This window comes from Phalaenopsis equestris, unplaced genomic scaffold, assembly GCF_001263595.1.
Source record: "Phalaenopsis equestris unplaced genomic scaffold, ASM126359v1 Scaffold000765, whole genome shotgun sequence".
Classification (NCBI taxonomy): Eukaryota; Viridiplantae; Streptophyta; class Magnoliopsida; order Asparagales; family Orchidaceae; genus Phalaenopsis; species Phalaenopsis equestris.
The window spans coordinates 999,404-1,021,012 of NW_018165205.1; the positions used below are offsets into that span (position 1 = coordinate 999,404).

The window sequence follows — 21,609 nt, forward strand, 5'->3', positions numbered from 1 at the left end:
CCACACGATAATATCAATTATAGACATCATCTCTTTCAAAGATCGAGATCTTCAACTTCCTTATGCGTGAGTCTCCTCCCCAATTTTCATGACCGAAGTTCATTTCACCCATAAAGCGGTGGTTGGGTTTCCTTCCTTGGTCCATATTGATTTCTCTTCTTCCATAATTCTGGCTCACCCCATAATTAGTTCGGTCTTCTTCTTAGGCTCCTGAATCTCTTTAGGTCAGAAAGTTGTTGTAACAAAAGGCGTTGAAGCTGTCAAATGCAACCCTCGACTAGGGTCCCACCCACCGTGTTTCCCCGCTCCTTACTAAAATCATTCGAATCAATCTTTTCTAGCTCTGAATCGCACTATGTCCCATTCTGCCTGCTGACGCTCATTTCAACCATCTAGATGTCTTGTTATTTATCGTTCAAGTCTGCTTTTAATTCCTTCACTACATCCCACTGTAGGCGGCGACGTGTTTGGTGGGATTCCACGATCTTCATCATCATTTCTTCCAAGGCAATGAATTTCCCCGCCATGGACATTAAGCAATCCATTCACAACCTAATTTGATTCACCTCTTCATCCAATTTGTCTTCAAATCATCTACTTTCTTGGTCGCCATTACTCCATATAGATTTTTAGAACTCTTTTACGCTGAAATCATGGGGTTCATAATTTTTGAACATAAGTTCGATGTGCACAAAACTCTGGCCTCCAAGATCCCGAAATTCTTGTACACCGTTTAGTGGAGCTATTGGAAGCCAGCCATAACTCTGGAAGCTGTAATCCAAATTTTTGTACGTCGCTGATCCCGATTGGGAGTTTTCATCACAAGCAATGCGAAAATCCTTTACATGTCCCAATCGCCAAGTACGATCAACAGTGGTGCGAAACTCCTATGTTGGTCCTTCGACTTTATTGCGGTGTGCACATTGTGATATGGTCATTGGCTTCCCAGTAATAATAATAATAAAAGCTGACTGTACAGGCATCTGTACGCTATGATGCCAACGTTTGTGTTCCAACTATTTCTCCCCGCGACAATATTGGACGTTGTGCTTAAATACGATACTGTTGTCTTATTTCTAGCTAGCAAAAATTGTGACTGCATCGTGAATTGCAGTCACGAAGGCCACTGTATTTGCCCACAACCGCGTTGTGTTTGTGATTTTTTCACTCGATATGTCTTCTCAATCACTGTTTGTCCTTGCCGACCGGCTGAATTGTAATCGTTTCTAGTTTCTAGTTCTCATGAACTGGCACACAGTGTTCCGTCGGCTCCCATTTCTCAAATGCTCTGATACCAATTTGATAGGATTCTTCATAAAAGTTAGGGCAAAGCAAATATTTTATTTCTCCTAAGCAAACAGTACAATCACAAACATATAAAATAAAGATTAAACACTTACAATCCGAGAGGTCGACGATTTCTCAAAATTTCTACAATATGAGAGGTATTTAATTTTTATCAAACCCTAACCCAAAAACTCGCAACAATAAGTTCATGCTTAACTGCAACCCTAAACTTTTAAGCCCTATTTATACTAAATAATAATAAATAACAAAATACTGAATTGCTTTTTGTCTAATAAAAGATAAAATGGCCATAGGCTAGGCACCAACTTAATAGTCTCACTGGCATATTATAAAATTTTTCTTTTAAGTCTAAGCGGTACTTTTTTATCTCACAATATGCCAGTGCATTCCTCCACTTCAACCATCGTACTTGAATTCTACTAATAACATCCGCATCTTTATCGTCATCAATTTGAACAATAGACCCGAGATATCTAAAATGTTCACATCTTCTAATGACTTGATCACCCATTATTATAACTTCGTCACTAGATCTACTACTACTAAAATTATATTCCATGTATTCAATTTTAGATCTACTCAAATGAAGACTTTAGACTCTAACGTTGACCACCATAATTCAAATTTTTTTAATAACTCTCTCTCTTTCTCTCTCTCTAATTTTATCCACAAGAAAGATATCATCAACGAAAAGCATACACCAAGGTACATTTTTTTGTAAAGGTATGGTAAGAACATCCATAACTTAAATAAAAATATGGGCATAAAGCCAATCCCTAGTATAATCCAATTAAAATAGGACAATACTTGGTCAATTTTGCTTATGCTCAAACATAAGTAACAACTTTAGTATATATATATATATTTATTGACTTGAATATAAGCAATATTAACATATTTCTTTTCTAGAACTCTCCAAAATATTTTTTTTGGAACATTATCATAAGCTCTTGCTAAATCAACAAAAATCATATGTAGATTCTCCTTACTCTCTCTGTACTTCTCCATTAAATCTCTTATTAAATGTATGGCTTTGATAGTAGACTTGTCATGCATGAATCCAAACTTATTTTGGGAAAATTTTTATACATGTTGTAGCCTATGTTCAATTAAACTCTTCCATAACTTTAATGTTTGATACTTTAATTTAATTCCTCTATAATTTATACACTCTCGTGCATTCTCTTTATTCTTAAAAATATGAACCATTATACTCTTTCTACACTCATCAGACATCTTTTTTGTTTTTAAACTTTTTTGTTTTTAAAATATTATTAAAAATTTTTAGTAAATCAAGAACTTTTAAACATTTCCACACCTCTATTAGAATACCTTCAGGTTCTACTATTTTTTCTCACTTAATTTTCTTTAAAACTTCTCAATTTTTGTTTTATTAATGCACTTATTTTTTATTGTTTACGATATTAAGATCACTAAAGTCGATCGTATTTTTATAAATCTTATTAAAAAAATTATCAAAATATCTCACATATATATGTTGAATTTTCTCATCTAAGAAAAATACTTTTAGATTTTGTATTTCAAACTAAATTTTTATTTTTCTCATCTCTTTGTTTAGCTAATTTATACATATCTCACTTATGTTTTATTGTTTTAACTTATTTCTCTTTATTATCTAATCTATTGTAAAGATTATTAAGAGTAGAATTCTTAGCATCACAAATTATTATGTAACAGTCTCTATGGTTTACCTTATATTCTTTATAATTCTTTGAGTGTTTATATTTAAACTAATTCTTATATCAAAACTTCTTATTTTTATCTTTTTCTTGCACTTGATTATTCTACGATGAACTATTTTTATTCATAACAGTTTTTCTTTTTTATTCTTCTAATACATCAGTTATTGTTGTTGTATTGCATCAGTTTATGTTGCTAATATCTGTTTAGTTTCTCTTTAATCCCTGTTTAAGATTTGTTATTGGGTCTGTAGGTAGCTGCCATGTCAAACCATCAAATGCCTATTTCCGAGAAAACTTTAGTATTAGAGATATCAACATTTTGTTGTTTCTAGTTTATTTTTTGTTTTCTTATCGACAAATAAACAATCTTATTGGGTGATCTTCTTTGTTTCATTTCATCATGCATACTTGGTGAAATGGTGAAGTTGTCTAGCCGCTGAATTATTGAAAAATTAATATCTTGCATGCTCGTCAATCTGGATCTTGCTTTTCTATGGGTAGAACCTAGCGAGGCAATTGGTTCTTATGTTTTATGTACTATTGAAGTAGGCCGTCATTATGCAATATTCGAAGTAAACAGTTCTTCATTTACTTTTTTTCTTCTCATTTTTTTGTCCATTATCTACTTGTTTGTATGCTTATAATATGGTTCTTCTGGTGCACGGTTAATATAATGCTCTTATATTTGTTTCTTTAATAGGAAAATACTGCTCTACCCGGGTATTCTGGTACGTGGCTAACTTAATGCCCTTATATTTGTATATATGCATAGGAAAATACTACTTTTTGAAGGGAGATGCTTAATGCAATGCACATTTCTGGACAGACTTGTTCGCATGCCATTCAATCTGATTCCATACCAATCATCATTCTGATTAGCGAACAGTATTTCTTTTATGTATCATTAGTATTGACATGCTAGTTTTGTTTTATTTTAGAGGTTGAATTTGAATGTCAGTTAGCTTTGCACGAGAAGCAAGAAAGAATTTTTAACATGTGATGGAAATCTCTTTTTTCCACTTTATGGAAGGGTACTTCATCCATGGAGGAATCATTGAAGCTTGAATTCAGAACTTGTTACATCAAGAGGATTCTTCCATTCTCCTCGTTTATTTTCAAATTAGCAAGTCATGGTTGATTTCTTATACAAATATTGTTCACTTAACCTAGTTTATGGATGAAACCTATACTTTATATGCTATATAGCCATCATTACATATTATATTATGATTATGTAAACAACTATGTTACATCTTGTCATCCATATGCCACTTATCTTAACCAAACTACTTTGAGCAATCTCCTCCTAAATTTTATTAAATCTCCTCTGATATATATGCCAACCATAATCAGTCAAGGACCCTTGGTGATAAATTCAACTCTTCTATTCTAAAGTGTGCTATGAAAATTTGCACCCCTGCCTTTCATGATGAGAAAGTTTTTGTCTCATGATCCTGGTCAAATTTTTTCTTAGAAGGTAGATCAAATTGTAGATAAGACGCTGTAAGAATTTTTTAATATGGGGTTTCCATTGGCGCAATCTCCTATTGGATTTAAGAATTTCCAGTTGACTTTGATCCAATGTTGAAGGAACCTGAAATTGAGTCATTAACAACATTAGAAGAACATATTATAGATATGATTGAAAGAATTAAAAATATTGTCTAAATTATTATATAAAATCTATTGTTTACTTCTTATTCTCTCTTACATTACATAGGGTCACCTTCTTAATTTCTCTTTTATGTGCGGCAGGAACTTTTGTGCTGGAGTGGCACAAGGTTTTGGATTATTTTACATCAAAAGTAATGATTATATGCAGTGATGGAATCAACCTCTTTTTTAAAGGGGGGCAAATTGTCGCCCTAGACCCAACGTGGGAGGAGCTAAGGCAACCAAGGGCAAAATAATATTTCAGGAGGGACAGAACTGATATTTCAGGAGGGGGAAAAGGACAAATTGCCCTTTCATACAAGTAAAAAATCTGAATTTGAAGCGAACAATTGCCCCCATAGACCCCACATGGGTCTACCTCTGATTATGTGTTAGATGGCAGAGATGCAAATGTTATTCTTATTCCATTGGTGATGGTTTTTCTTCCAATGCTACGCAGTGAAATTATATTTGATAGCAAACTCATTATTGTCTGTAATTGATTAAATTTCACTTAATGTACTGTTATCTGATATTGGCATTGTTTCTACATGGCATTTTTGGATTAAGTCCTGCATATTTAGTTATTTACTCGTGAGGATCTGAATACTACAAGCTTTTACGAATTGGTATTTTTTCCCCTTTCTGCTACGCTGTTATTGTAATATGGGGGAAGCCATTTCTGAACATTTTTAAAAACTCCTTTTGTAACGGCATAGCACGATTTATCTTTCACATTGCCTTAATTTGGCTTGATTGTATGCTTGTATTGTTGTTCTTTCTATAGTTATTCTCTGCAAATTGCCCATCTGATGAGCCAGTGGGCTGTTATCCAGGAGAAATTATTGCGTGTGGACACCGCATGCAGATCGTAGATCACGGTGATCTACGGTCAGGATTATTTCTGTGTTTTTTAAATTTAGGTGGGGCCCACCGAAATACGTCGGGACCGTAGATCATGTGATTTACGGTCCGGATCGGTTCTGATCCGTATGGAATAATTTTTCGTTACCCAGACACTTTAATGGTCGAATTGGTTGCAATTAAATTTTGAAGTCCAAAAAGACCGAAACGGTTCAGTTAGAAGTGTGGTTATGAATAAATATTAGGAATTACACACCTTACATGTACAATATCGGTTAAATTTCATAAACTCCACTTAATTTTGATGTTTTAGGTTTTTTTGGTTTGTTTTGCTAAATCAAAATTGAAATTGAAATAATTATTTCTTCAGATTTATCTCAGGTGAGCTTTCAAAATTTTCTTTTAGATCCTCTCCCCTGAACGAGAAAAATTTGCATATGTAAGATGTACGCAGAGCTGCATACTAAGAAGGTTATTCAGAGGGTATTGGAGGGTTATATCTATGTTATACCTCTTGTAACCTCCCTGTAACCTACGTGCAACTTACATGTATCTCTTAGTAAGTTTCACACTTCTATTTTCATATATTTGTAGGTTACAGGAAAGTTACAAGGAGGTTACAGGGGGTAAAACGCAGGTATAACCCCCAATACCCTCTGAATAACCTCATTGACGTACGCAACTCTACGTAGGTCTTACATACACAAATTTTTCTCCCCCTAAACGGTACGATACGACCATCTCATATGCCATTTATTTTTTTATTTTATATTTATTTTATTTTTAGCAATTAAAAATTTTAATTTCGTTCGAGTTTTCTATTTTATTAATACTAATATTTTTTTATTTTTTTAATTTAATTTAATTTATTTCAAGTTTTTGTTTCCATATTTCTTAACGTCTAGATAAGTATCATACGAATTTATAACTAATGCTTTTATTGAAAATCCTTTTTAATTTGAAGAAATATTTAGTGATATTCTTTTAATATCTATAATTTCATCTCATTAAGCTTTAGATACTTGATTAAAAATAATGACGATTGTCTAAATTAATCGTCTTAGATACCTAACATTTAAAAATTGCAAAAAAAAAAAATAATAAAGAGAAAAAACTCAAGGTAACTTACAACAAAATAAAATAATAATGAGGATAAAAATAAAAATGAAAATAATTATAATAATAATAATAATTATTATTATTACATTGCAAATTAATAAGTAGCTTGTAACGATATATTTCTTCTTATGGCGTAGCATTTAATTCTGAGTATAACAATTTAGGCCCCTTGCTATCTATTCTTGAAGCCCGTAATTATTGACATGTTATAAAGTCATGGGTAGCAGCATCACTTTTATCACATAAACTTTATTATTCTAATTCAAACCTATATATGTATGATACGCCACAAATAAATTTTTATCGGCTGACATGAATCTCACGGCATGTCACGAATCTCAATGTAACATTTTGAACAACAGATATTAGAACTAATTAAAAATAATCAAAAGCTCTAATTTTAACAAATTTATGGTCAAACTAATTGACTCGCGCGACGGACAAAATGATATCAAAGTTTGTTCAATCCGACTCAAATCAAGCCTAGATCAAACCGTTAAACCAATTTAGTAAGCTTTTAGCGCATGATTGGAAGGTAAAATGAATTTCAAGTTTGACAAACTTATAGTCAAATCGAGCCTCTTGACAAGACAAATCCAAATGCCAAATATCACTTAATTTTGATGTCATTAAAGACTCAAATGTCTTAGATTGTCGTCCAAACAAGGGATGCTCTTAGACAATGTGGTCTGAATTTCTTCTTTATTTGTAATCCAAACTCTATAAATAGAGTCCTACCCCAATCTTTAGAGAGAACCTAAATTTGGAGCTAGTAGAACACTGAAGCTTGAAGAATAAGGAGCCGAAGCTCATTATCATTACTTATTTACACCCTGCATGCAATACAACAATACACCCCAATAACAATGTAACAAAGTGGTGACTTTCTCTAAACTCCTAAAAGCAGTTCACGTAGCTCCAAACTCTAGATTATGCGGCCTACATATGTTATTATAGCTTCTCACTCTGACATCGGTAGCTAAACATGAACTGTTCGTGAAAAACAAGCTGTTTTGACAACCCTGCTTACGATGTTTGAATCTTGCTAAAATATTATTTGATTCATGTAAAAATCAAGTTCTAATCCTGCTTGAATATGATTCACACTATATTTGGAATATAATACACATAATATATGAATATGATCTAATAATAATGAAAATCTATTAGAACTTTATTCTCAAATTCATGTAATTCATGCAAACTTTAAATAGGTACTATGCAATCAAAAGTAACAGTTTTTCGTAGAAATAAAGTTTCCAATATATGTTCTTAGAAAAATAAACAGCTTGATATATTTATTGATATTTAAAATAAAAAATTTGAGGGGCAATATATTTTTGTGAGAAATGTTGGCGAAGAAAAAAACTCGTTTGACTTCTTAAGGTAGCGTTTGGCTTTATTTTCGATTTATGCTAAATATGATTTATGTAATCTGGTAGATCTGGATTAATCAAATGATCCGAGGAGCTAGATCAGACTTATTAAATTTAACGGGTGAGGAGAAAAAAGATGACGGAACACGATTAAATTTGATTTAATGGAAGGTTGAATTTACTTTTCAGATGTTTAGATGTTCATTGAATTTAAGTTAAATTCATGAACAGCTTGCGTATTGTTTCCCTAACCATATGGCTTCTTCATCTGTGCCGTGCCCTACGCTCGGGAGTTTCTCGGCCAAGTATTATTCGGCGGCGGCGGATGGGAGCTGCGTGCGGCAGAGCAGCTTCTTCGAGGGAAAACCCGTTCTCAACCAAGGCGTTGGCTATTCTGTCATCCTTGGCTTTGGAGCCTTCTTTGCCCTATTCACCTCTTTCCTGGTAACTCCTCTTTTAAGTTTTAGCACTTCTCCAGTCATTGGTGTTTTCTTCCTTTTTCGCATTTGCCATTTATTTTCGATTATTTCGTATTTTTAACATTTTTAAAAGAGAAGAACTTGTATCGTACGTGTGTGTGTCACTATGGGGTAGCACGCTTTAGCTATGGATTTAACCTAAATCCAGCCAAATACCTAAAAAGGGAAAACTAACCTTTAAAATCGAATTCTCTCATGTCCCGTCTCTTTCTTCCGTTCCGTCTTCAATGCAACGTAAATCCGGATTTATCAAATTCGACTGTAAACGGATTTACTTGGTCGTTGCTCGCGTGCTCCATCTCCGCCCCGAGCTCACAGGATTTCACAGATTCGATAAATCCTATTTAAAGTAAATCTACATGTACAACCAAACACCACCTATGTGTGTGTGTGTATTTTGAATTTGAATTTGTCCGTGAATCATACCCAAAGAATAAAGTATAAGATAGGAGAGATAAAGAGAGAGAAGTGCACAATAATGAACATTAATATGGGGTCTTCCGAGGTTTCTAAAACTTATTTTATTCATAAAATGATCCCTATTTATAGGAAATATGATACAATATCTGAAGTTGTGTTTGTCTCCGCTTTGATGGAGGCGTTACAGGGTTGTTTTTGATATTTTACATGTATGAGTTTGTCGTCCAAGCTACATATTGTCTAGGCCGTGGGTTGTCCAGACTGCGGTTTTCCAGTTTTTGGGTCCGGGCTGAGTCCAGGATGTTGGACGTTCAGGCAGTGGGTCTTCCAGGTTGTGGGTCGTCTATACTATTGGTCGTTCAGGCTGCGTGTCTTCCAGATTGCATGTCGTACATGTTGCGTGTTGACCAAGTTGTAGGTCATTCAGACTGTTTCGCTCAGGCTACTGGTCTTCCAGGTTGTTGGTCATCCCTTTGAGAGATTCTGTCTAACATATTTTGATTATACATATTTCTTTAATTCTTTTATCTATGTGAATGTGATATAATCCAAACCACAAAACACAAACAATAGTATTATGAATAAATCATATTACAACCAGGAATAAAAAGAAATTAGAAAAAAAAGACAATAATAACAATATCCAGCTAGGGTCGAGTAGGAAGATTCGGGGACGACGTGGTTAGGAGTTGAATTGGAAAGAGGTAAGGAATATGTTGCTGGAAGTAGGAGGTTGTAGGATGATCACTAGTTAAGAGCAGAGGGATGGGGAAGTTGGTGACTAGCGGCGGGATCTGGAGGGGTAGGTAAGGTTGGCCGGTGGCTAGGAGTAGGGAAGAGTTGGTGTGGATGCTGGTTGTTGAATCAGGAGGGTTAGGAGAGGGTGCTAGTCGACGACTAGGAGTAAGGAAGAGGGAAGCATGGATGGAATCAAAGGGATAATCATCACTTCGGAGCAGGATACAATCGGGGCACCGTCTATTCTCGGGTACATCCCTAGCAAGGGAATAAGCCTTCAAGTTAAAATTTGAAACAAATCAAGAATAACCCTAACTCAACAAACACAAAAATTTATAGTAGATAGATTGGAGGGAAAGGGGGCAGCAATTCCTTCCTAAGGTTGGTTGATTGATCTAGCCTCCTTTTTGGATTAACTCCTCCCTATGGCTTAGCGTCGTGGTTCAACCCATACCCACACCCCACAACAATCTCTATAGATTGGGGATGGTTTGACTGTATTGTTCGAAGCTTTCGGGTTTTCGTAGTATGATGTTAGGGCCGCGACATTGAACGTGGTGAAGACATTGTAGTTTCTTGGCAGGTCGATCTTATAAGTATTAACATGCAACTTTCTAAGTATTCTGAAAGGTCCATCAACTCAGAGCTAGAGTTTTTTGAATGCTCTCGCTTGGAATCTTTCTTTCTTCAACCGGATCCACACTAGGTTCTATTCTTGAAAAGTCACATTCTTTCTGAACTTGTTTGTCTATGCTTGGTACTTGCGGTTCTGCTTTGTGATTTTTCTCCCAGCATCCTTATGGAGTTTTTGAATTTGGTGCACTCGTTTTTTCATCATCCTCGCTAATCTATGATGTCAGCAGGAGGAGTACCACTTCAAGTGAGTGAGCGGGTTGCGATCATACACAATCTCAAATGGGGCGTGTTCTGTAGTCTGACTCATGGATCTGTTCTAAGCAAACTCGGCTTGCACTAGAATCAGATCTCACTGTTTAATATACTTTCCAACAAAGCATCCCAGCAGATTTCCAAGGCTCCTGTTCATGATCTCTGTCTGACTGTCCGTCTGAGGGTGAACTTAGAACTAAATTGAAGCTTAGTTCTTAGTTTCCCCCACAGAGTCCTATAGAAGTGACTCAGTGACTTGACATCGATGGTTCAGGGCATCCCGTGCAATATCACAATCTTCCTGATATACAAGTCCACGACATGCGATGCATCTAATGTCCGTTGGCACGACATGAAATGTGTCATCTTTGATAATCGATCCACCACGACCATGATTGAATCCTTTTTCTGTTGTGTCCTCAAAAGTTAGATCACAAAGTCCATGCTAATGTTTGCCCATGGTGCCACTGGCACTGGTATTGTGGTGTATAACTCAACATTCTGCCTTCTGGTCTTTGCCATATGATAAATCCTAAATTTCACGATGCCTCTCTTCACATCTATCGCTAGTCAGGGCCAAAAGAAATGTTCTCTCAGGAGTGCGTGAGTCTTGTCCCTACCAAAATTCCCGAAGAATCCTCTACCATGGCTTTCCTGAACGATGGACTCCCTTAGCAAACATCTAGGAATGCAAAACTTCCTCTGGTGGAACAAGTATCCAACAGCTCTTTAGTTCTGCCCGATAGGCTTCTCCTCAGCTCTTTAGTACTGTCCAATAGGCTTCTCCTGACATTGTTCTCAAATTTTCTCAGAATCCTCATTTGTCTCGTAAAACTTCTTTACTACCTTAAAGCCCACGATGCAAGCCTGCATTGTAGTGATCAACAAGTGACGGCGGCTCAGAACATATGCTACTCGGTTCTAACTCTGTGCCTTGTGCTTAAGCACGAACTAGAACAATGCTAAGAACTCCAACCAAGTGGTGTGCCTGCCCTTCAGTTTGCTCTGGTCGTTTAAGAATTTCAAGTATTTGTGGTTTGCAAACAACGTGAGCACGCTCGTCAGCAGGGAATGACTCCAGTATTTAAGAGCTCTTATAATAACATAAAATTTCTTGTCTTAAGTCTAGTATTTCCTTCTGGAATCATTCAATTTCTCACTTAAAAAGAAGATGGGGTGCTCTCTCTGGCTCAATATCACTTTTATCCCCACATCAGATGCATCACACGCTACCTCGAAGAGCTGGTTGAAACTTGATAATGCCAATACTGGTGCTCGGGTCACTTTCTCCTTGAGTGCATTGAAACTGTTATGAGCTGCTTTTGTCCACTGGATTTTCTTTCCCTTCAAATGATTTGTCAGAGGGGTGGTGATGGTACTAGAGTTTCTAATGAATTGCCTGTAAAGTGATGTGTCCCAAAAATGTTTCAGTTGGCGAACGACTGCGGTGCGGTCCAACTCACAATTATATCGATTATTGTAGGATTCATTTGAATGCCTGCCCTAGACATTTTATAACCCAAAAAATATAGCTGACTTGTCATAAAGTGAACACTTCTTGGGATGGGCATATAGCTTCTCTGCTCGCAATACCTCAAATATCGCCCTCAGGTGTTGTATGTGCTCCTCAGATTGACTACATGTCAGAATGTCGTCAAAGCAGACCATCACAAGTTTTCTAATGTGGGTCTGGAATATTTGATTCATCAACTTTATAAGTGTATTTGATTCATCAAACTTATAAGTGTTGGGCTCGTTTGATAGTCCAAATGACTTAACTGTCCACTCCTATAGTCAATCTCGTGTCTTAAAAGCGGTCTTTCACTAGTCTCCCGGTCTCATTTGGATCTGGAGATACCCTTCGTTTAAGTCAATCTTGAAAAAGATGGCTCTATGCAATTTATCCAAGGGGTCCTCTAGATGAGGTATGGGAAGCCAGTACTTGATGGTAATCTTGTTGATTGCCCTGCTGTCAATGTATATCAGCCACAAACCGCCCTTCTTAGGTACCATCAAAGTGGGGACAACAAACGGACAAGTACTCTCTTTAAACAACCCTCTCGCGACGAGATCCTGCACTTATTGCTGCAACTCCATGTTCTCCGATGGCCTCAATCTGTAAGCGGGCTGATTTGACAACACTGATTCTAGTATGAGATTTATGACATGCTTAATGTATTTTAGTAGCGGTAATCCCTCTGGAAAGTTGTCAGTCATAACATCTTGGAAGTCATGTAGTAGTGGTTGTAGTAATATTGATATTTCACTCTCCACCTCGGTTTCCTCTAATAGGAACGATGCTAGTGCTATCTAAGCATCCCAAACCGACTGCATGAAAGCGACTCTTGAGACTAACACCTCTGTGGTTCGCGTTTACCGCTCAGATTCTTAACAGATAAATGCATTTCCCATCCTTTTTAAAAGAGTAAGCATTCTTGAAGTAGTCGTGCCGAGCCTTGCGGTCGAATCACTAAGGCTTCTAACAAAATATGAAATGCTTCTATCGAAACCACATCACACCACACTTGCTTATGAAACTGACCCCCAGTTGAAAATTCGATCAAGCACTATTGATTCATGTGTATTGTGTTTCCCTTTTTCAACTAGGCAAGGAATAGGGCTGAGGATGTTTATGTGTGGCCAATCCCAATTTCTTCATTATTAGCGTGGACACCACATTTTCGCATCTCTCACTGTCAAAGTTCAAACTACAAATCTTGCCCTTTATCGTACCCTTGGTGTGAAAGATATCGTGCCTCAGCCATGACAGATCTCTTTTTGGCTCTGACTGTAAAACTCTCCGTATGACTAACATCTAACCCTGATCACCCTGGAACTGAAGTTCTTCATATGGACTATCTTCTGATTCCTTGATCACCAACTCCTCGACAACGCCCTGATCTGTGAATGAGACAACTGGAGGCTATGTTTCCGTAGCCGTGACATGTGAAACACCTCCTGAAAGACACTGTACTGGAAGCGTTACCCTTTTCCGACTTCTTTTCACTTGTATTTGGCTTGTCACTCACTGTTCTGTCTTACCAACTCCTCTCGAAGTACTCTTGTCGGTCGCGGTAACTGTAGGTAACTGCTTGACTGAAGGCTGCTAATTGAATGAAGATTTTCACCAGCTCTTTTTTTGTTGTCTTTCCACTTTCAAAACAAAAGTTTGAACATCCCCCAACGGTCAATATAGTTATAACTACACAACATTGCTAATAGCGGGCTTCCGACCTCCCAGATACCGAGCTATGGTGTGTTTCTTTGGCTCTACAAACTCACACTTCGTCTGCAACTGGTCAAACTGTGCTGTGAACTCATCCACTGAAAGCAATTAAGAGCAGGGAAGAGGTGGTGTGGATGGTTGGCAGTAGTATTAGGAGAGGTAGGATAGGGTGATGGCCGGCGGCTAGGAACAGGGAGTGGTACAAGAGGGTCTGGTCGGTGGCTAGGAATAGGGAAGAGGGAAGCGTGGAGGGAATTAAAGGGGTAATCACTGCCTTGGAGTGAGATACAACCGAAGTACCACCTGTACTCGGATACTACCCTAGTAAGAGAAGAAACTTGCAGACAGAAATTTGAAACAAACCAAGAATAACCATAGCTCAACAAATAAAAAAAAAATATTATAGAAAGGTAGGAGGGAACGGGTCTGTAATTCCCACTCAAGGCTGGCCGACTGTCAAGCCTTCTGTTGGACCAGCTCAACCCGCGAACCACACAGTTCAGGCAATACGTATGTTCCACATTAAAATGAAAACTGTAACAAGCATAAAAGAATTATAAAAATGAAACTAACATTGCTCGTCTCTGAAAATAGAAGTAAATAAATTGTTTAAATAAGAATAAGTGGTGATTTTGAAATATGTTCTAAAATTGAGTAACTAAATGGGCAAGAAAAGCTGATTGATTGAGTTTGAGATGCTATAACAACCCAAGTTTTATATCACGCATGTCTTGGTTGCTTGATTAAGTCCTTGCCTTGGATGGGTCACACCTTATGTCGTACGTATTAGTCAATATTTGTTGCAGTCTTTACGGAGGTAAATGTCCAGACTCGCTGCCAGGGTGATTTGCAAGCTACTCACCACAGATCTTGTCGCTAATGGGCAGAGAAGCACTTGTAGAGCCTTACCTGTGTCGAGTTGGGAGACATAGGTTTTTATCGATGTTGGGGCATTGTGGGTCTAACAGCCGAGCAGAGTCCAAAAAATGTTAACAACTTCCCCCTTACTTTTTGGAAACTTGCTTGTGAGGGGCAAGTTCCCCGACTGCTTGTGGCAAACTCTTTATATGCATATTAATGTAAAAAAATAATGAAAAATTAGCAGCGTTATGAGAAATTTTCCTTGAAATTTCATCGGTTTTTGTAGCTATTTTTCTAACCGATGCAGTCGGTTCAGTGGAGGTGGCCGAGCAGATGTAGTCCAGTGGATGTGCTGAATGTGGGAGGCTGAGTTTCGACAAGCCCAACTCGGTCGGTTATCCAGGTAGAGTTGGTTGTCCAAACTGCGCGCCATCCAAGTTGCGTGTCATCCAGGTCGTTGGTCCAAGCTGCTGGTCGTGAATGCTGCTGGTCATCCAGGTTGTGGGTTGTCCAGGCTTCCTGAAATCACACCCAAGGAATAGAGCATAAGACGAGTGAGAGAGAAACACACAATAATGAACAGTGATATAGGGTCTTCCCAGACCTCTTGGACATGTTTTATTCATAAAATTATCCCATATTTATAGGGTGAGGATACAATATCTGAAGTTACTTGTTTTCTCTAGCTTTGATGGGCACGCTATAAGGGTAATTCTGATATTTTACATGTATGAGCTTGTCTTCCAATCTGCGAGTTATCCATGCTGTTAGTCATCCAGGCTGCTGGTCATCCAAGCTGCGGGTCATCTATACTACAGGTATTCCAAGCTGCTCGTAGTTTGACTGCTGGTCATCTAGACTGTGGGTCTTCCAGGCTGTGGGTCGTTCAGTCTGCTGGTCATCCATGCCGCAGGTTGTTTAGGCTATCTGTTGTCCTGACTACCGTATTATGGGTTGTGGGTCATCCAGGCTGCACATCGTTCCGGCTGCGGGTCGTCTCTCAGAGAGATTCAGTCTAACATATTTTTTATTGTCTCTTTGAGAGATTCAATTTAACATATTTTTTTATACAATTTATATAGACATGAGTTCAGTTCGATGTGCGTCAAAAAAGTCAACTTTAAAGCTATTTTCAGCCAAATTTTCTAATTAAAAAATTATTTTACTAAATAGGTTTATATATTATATGCATTGGTATATAATTTTAGACATTCTTGAGTTAAAGGAAATCAAGATTAGATTTTGAGCTGCTATCGAGTGAGTATTGAGTTTTGAAGTGACACAACACAAATTCTTAATGTTTGAGATATTATTGTCCACTTTGGTCAAATAGGTCATACAATTTTATCTCTTTAATGCAATTTTCTAGAACTTGGACAATAAATGAAGATCGTAATAGGTCAATTATTTGAAAATTAAAATTTATTTTAATATGTTGCAAAATAGATGGGGATGCTCTTAGTAGAATTCAAGTGGGTTGTTTGAAGTGGAGGAATGCTTCGGGTCTATTGTGTGATAAAAAAATTACTGCTTAGACTGAAAGGAAAATTTTATAAGATGGTGTTGAGACCTTCAATGCTCTATGGTGCTGAATGTTGGCCTTTAAAAGAGAGGCATAAAACTAAGTTAAGTGTTCCCGATATGAGAATGATTAGGTGGATGAGTGGCTTTACACTTAGAGACAAAATGTGAAATGAATATATCTGTGGCAGGATTGGTGTAGCTCCAGTGACGGGCAAAATTACAGAGGGTCGTGTTAAATGGTTTGGTCACATTAAATGTTGATCATCTAATGATCCGATTAGGAGAGTAGCTGTTTTAGATTCGACTTATGTTAAGAAAGACAGAGGTAGACCTAGGAAAACTCGTATAAATAATGATTTTAATTTTTTAGAATTAAATGAAAATATGACACTAAATAGGACGCAATGGAGAAAAAGGATTCATGTAGCCAACCCCACTTTGTGGGATAAAGGTTTTGTTGTTGTAATATGTTGCAAAATAAATATGTGATTTTGCAGCACCTGTTTTAGTAAATCATTTTACCCGATACTAAAGTAGAAAATAAAAACATTGGAAAAGAAATATTTGACTTTATTCTCAGCGAATGATTTGTTTTATTTTATTTAAAACTAATTTTCTTACATTACTACCCTTAAGAAAGAGCTGATTCCATGTCTGTAATAAGCATCATACTTAATGCAGTTTATATTGAAACAAACCACTATATCGGAAGATTTCATTATTTAAGAGACTTATTTCACTGCGTTTAAGAGATGTTATATCCTTCACGTACGAAACTGTTGTCCACATCTGTGGCCTTACACATAGCAGATAATCATCCATTAGGCATTTAGTGGTAGCTTTCGCCTGAAGTATTTTGTCAGAAAATGATATAAAAAAATTATGAGATGGCTTCTATGACCCATAACTATGCTCTATAGGACACTTATTTTCTATCTTTTATCAGTGTATTTATTATTTGAAACAACCCAAATTTTGAACCATTGATTTGTATTCTGCTTTGGCTTAGCAGGCCTTATCATTTGTCTAGTAGGTATACGTTCTTATTATTTATAATAAGATTTTTTTAGTAAAAATATAAACTTAGCGGTTCGAAATTTGAAGTTAAGCATACTCACATTGCATGAATTCTAAGAGTGGCTAATCTTCTAATAAGTTTCACCAAAGGAAACTCAACTTTAATTTTGACATTTGATGCGAGATTATCTATCATTATCATGTAAATCTCAACAAAAATATGAATGAGTTTCTAGAAAATTTCTTATTAACATTATGAAATACTATTTGCGTGTGTTGTTTTTTTCTTAATTTTCCGCCTAAATAAGAAGGTCGCTTCTCAATTTTGTTTTAATCAAATAATTATTGAAGTTGAAAACTAATGGAACTTTCACCAACGAATGGATTCTTCAAATTATTATATTGATGATTCTTGACATATGTGATACTTGTGGAAACAAGGTCAGGTTTGGTTGGAGAAGAGATATATTGGGTCTCGCCACACATCTGAATGGTTTAATACGGCTGGAAGAAATGTCAAAACTGGGCTCATAGCAAGTGTGATTGTTTCTCAGGTAATAATTAGCTCTTAGGAGATGTTCTGCTGCTAACACTGCAATATTGGAAAAAGTTTTCACAAAAAATAAAATTTTTTTTTTCTTAAGTGGACTTGGGCTGCAACAATCTTGCAAAGCTCTAACGTTGCATGGGAATATGGAATCAGCGGCCCATTTTGGTATGCTAGTGGTGCTACCATTCAGGTCACTTATCTCATTTCTTCAAGAAAGTATATATAGAAAATTGAAGAAAATATGAGAAAGTTCTCATGTTCCTTGCATTCAGGTGATTCTGTTTGGTATCATGGCCATTGAGATCAAAAGAAAGGCTCCTAATGCACACACAGTTTGTGAAATTGTCAAAGCTCGGTAATCTTAAATCCCACACTAATTTTGTCATGATAGATTCATATTTATCTCTCTTCTCATAATGACACAATTTTTAATTTTTATTTTGTTTGCTTACATGTACAGGTGGGGAACTGCTGCACATATTGTGTTCCTTGTATTTTGTTTCATGACAAATATAATTGTGACCGCAATGCTGCTTCTGGGCGGTTCTGCAGTGGTTAATGCTCTTACCGGTGTAAACATATATGCTGCAAGCTTTTTGATTCCCCTTGGAGTTATAGTTTATACATTAGCAGGAGGATTAAAGGCCACCTTCTTGGCAAGCTACATTCATTCTGTTATAGGTACTTTATCCCATTATTGTATGCTTTATTACATGGATTGCGTTTTTGTTAAAAGAAGTAAATTTTGCTGGACTTTCTCAGTTCGTCTCAGTAGAATTTATGTTCTTCAATTGTTATTTGGCAATATTTTGACAAAAAAAGACTGAAACTATTTGCAATATTTGGCAATACTAGTTCCTTTACTGACTATGAAACTATTCTATAATGCATAAAGTCTCATTTCAAATTATCAGACTGAAAGGAGTGCTACTCTGTATTTTTTTTATTCTAACCAACCCAGTTGGTAAATAATGACCCATTTCTTATTTTTCTAGAATTTAGCTTTATGAAAAACTTTTTTTTTTTTTATTATTTTGCAGTGCACATTGTGTTGGTCATCTTTGTTTACTTGGTTTACGCTGCAAGCAGTGAGCTAGGAAGCCCGAAGGTTGTCTATCATCGCTTATTAGAGGTTGTTAGCAAATCTAGAATATGTCGAGAACCCATTTCTCATAGAGGTCAAGCTTGTGGGCCTGTAAGTGGGAACTATAAAGGATCCTACCTGACCATGTTAAGCTCAGGTGGCCTTATTTTTGGTATCATCAACATTGTTGGAAACTTCGGCACAGTCTTTGTGGACAATGTAATTAATTTTGGCTGCTTTTGAACCTAATATTTTTTTTTTAAAAAAAATTTAGCTTTTTTTTTTCCGAATTAAGCTAAATGATATGCAGGGCTATTGGGTTAGTGCCATAGCTGCTCGTCCATCCTCCACCCACAAAGGCTACTTATTGGGTGGACTAGTCTGGTTTGCAGTACCCTTTTCACTGGCAACCTCTTTGGGCCTCGGAGCGCTTGCTCTTGATCTTCCATTAACGGCAACTGAAGCTGGGCATGGCTTGGTTCCTCCTGCTACTGCAATTGCCCTGATGGGGAAAGGTGGATCTGTGCTTCTATTGACCATGCTATTTATGTGAGTTTTTTCTCATTTGGTTGCTTGAAATTAGATATCATGTTTTGAAAAACAATGAGTTCATTAGATTTCATTATTTGGTTGGATGTAGTTGAAATACTATTTTTAAAACTCAACAAACATGCTACTTTTGCATTTACATAGATTCTTTTTCTATTCCCTAACTGGGGACCTTCAGACACTAGAGTCAACTTTCGCTGAATGTATAGAATTGCTTAATTGATAAACCTGAAGTGGACCATAAATTATTTTTTTCAGGGCTGTCACTTCCGCTGGTTCCTCTGAACTGATAGCAGTCTCTTCATTGTGCACATATGATATCTATCGCACCTATATAAACCCCGAGGCTACAGGAAAGCAGATCCTCAAAGTATCCCGTGGAGTCGTTCTCGGTTTTGGATGTTTCATGGGATTTCTAGCTGTGATCCTGAACAAGGCTGGAGTCTCCCTTGGCTGGATGTACCTGGCCATGGGAATACTCGTTGGTTCTGCAGTCATCCCCATAGCTTTCATGCTTCTATGGAGGAAGGCCAATGCATTCGGTGCTGTTGCTGGAACGGTAAGTGGCTGTATCATTGGTGTAGTGACTTGGTTATCAGTAACAAAAATCAAATACGGCCGCATTGACCTTGATACCACTGGTCGGAATGCTCCCATGCTCGCTGGGAACCTAGTGTCTATCCTCATCGGCGGATCGATTCATGCAGCTTCAAGTCTTTTGTGGCCTCAGAAATATGACTGGGAAACGACCAGGCAGATAACTACAGTAGAGAAGATGAAGGGTGATTTACCTGATGAGGAGTTTGGGGAGGAGAAGCTGATGAGAGCCAAGGCTTGGATTATGAAATGGGGTATGACTTTTACTGCCATCATTGTTATCATCTGGCCTCTTCTTACTCTTCCTGCAGGTAATTTTTCCTTATTTTAAGACTAGTAAGTATAAAACTTGCCACCTTCATTAAAGATTGCTGAGTCAAATCATGCATGCGTTATTAATTTCTGAATATAGGGCAATTCAGTTTTGGTTATTTCACATTATGGGCAATTATAGCCATTGCTTGGGGAACAATTGGTTCAGTTGTGATCATTATCTTGCCTCTAAGTGAAAGCTGGCAGAGGATAAGCAGCGTGTGCGTCGGCATGTTCACGAATGACAAGCTGATGGAGAAGCTAGATGAAATGAACCTTAGACTGCATGCAATCATGACGGCCATGCCTGAGGCCCAACAAATTTATTTGCTGGAGAAAGAGAAGGCTAAGAGGCTTGAGGTTCTAGAAGGAAGAAGAACAAGCTCAAGTGTTCCAATTCCAACTGCGATGGACGAGCTTTAAGGTGCATATCAAACATTATGTTGATGTTGGCATTTGAAATTGTTGAAAAGATTTAATGTTAGCACTACTATAGTATGTGTCAATAGAAAAAGAAATTGTGGGTTGCATCAAATGTAATATAGCTTGTACTATTTATGACCTTCAGATTATTAGTAACATACATTGCATCTAATTATATTAAGGCGGTGTTTGGTAGCATCCTATTAATTGAATTAAGTCATCAATTTAACTTAAATTCAGCCAAACAACAAAAAGATAAAAATTAAATCCAATACTCTGTTTTATCATACTCCGTGTCTAAATCTTGCATTCCGTATGTTTTGAAACGTAAATCAAGATTTAATAAATTTGATTGAGAGGTGGATTACAAATTTTCTTTGTCGTAGCTAACGAGGTTCGTCTCCGTCAACACAACGATCATATTTACTGGATTTGTATGTCTAGATAATGCTCGAGCGGATCTTGACGAATCCAACAGTAGCAGCAGTTAATATCAGCGAAATTCATACACCTCAAGATCGAATGAATGTTTAAGTGAGGGCAAGCGAAGCTGCACTCATCACTCTCTTTAACTGGCCAGCCACCCTATTGGCCTCCCTAGTCAACTGGCCGGCCACCTTGGTTTACCATCTTTCCAAGCCAACCACCTTCCAACCGGTCATCTTAGCGGTTAAGACTTTGCCTGACAGGCAACATAATCTGATAAGTAAAATACCCAAAATAATATGTACTACTCCCTATTAGCAAGGGTAATTAATATCTTCAACTAATATTTGTTTTGTACATGCTGGTCGGTCCGTGGAGTAGCTGCAGGACGACCTCCACATTTTCTCTTCCATGTAGGGCTGTCAAAACGGCTCGTTGTTTGCGAACAGCTCGTGTTCGGCTCGTTAATTTCGTTTGATAAGTTAACGAGCC

At 37.0% G+C, this 21,609-nt stretch overlaps 1 protein-coding gene across 2 annotated transcripts; it reads left to right on the forward strand.

Annotated features, from left to right (window-relative positions):
* The first annotated feature begins 8,132 nt into the window (after positions 1–8,132).
* Positions 8,133–20,871, forward strand: LOC110031090 (urea-proton symporter DUR3). Of its 2 annotated transcripts, XM_020734131.1 has the most exons (9): positions 8,134–8,467; positions 17,623–17,730; positions 17,821–17,916; positions 17,999–18,081; positions 18,187–18,407; positions 18,767–19,029; positions 19,121–19,359; positions 19,618–20,267; positions 20,369–20,871. In XM_020734131.1, the coding sequence occupies exons 1-9, from the start codon at positions 8,279–8,281 to the stop codon at positions 20,689–20,691; spliced, it is 2,172 nt and encodes a 723-aa protein (XP_020589790.1). In that variant the 5' UTR covers positions 8,134–8,278; the 3' UTR covers positions 20,692–20,871. The 2 variants fall into 2 exon arrangements, with proteins under 2 accessions (XP_020589791.1, XP_020589790.1); XM_020734132.1 differs by lacking the exons at positions 17,623–17,730; positions 17,821–17,916 and having other exon boundaries at positions 8,133–8,467.
* The last annotated feature ends 738 nt before the right edge of the window (positions 20,872–21,609 follow it).

Bases quoted from the DNA above. Each gene is read 5' to 3' on its own strand.
- LOC110031090 (XM_020734131.1), top strand. From the start codon at position 8,279: ATGGCTTCTTCATCTGTGCCGTGCCCTACGCTCGGGAGTTTCTCGGCC. The intron at 19,030-19,120 runs GTAATTAATTTT...AATGATATGCAG, and splicing joins GCACAGTCTTTGTGGACAAT to GGCTATTGGGTTAGTGCCAT. The intron at 20,268-20,368 runs GTAATTTTTCCT...TTCTGAATATAG, and splicing joins TCTTCTTACTCTTCCTGCAG to GGCAATTCAGTTTTGGTTAT.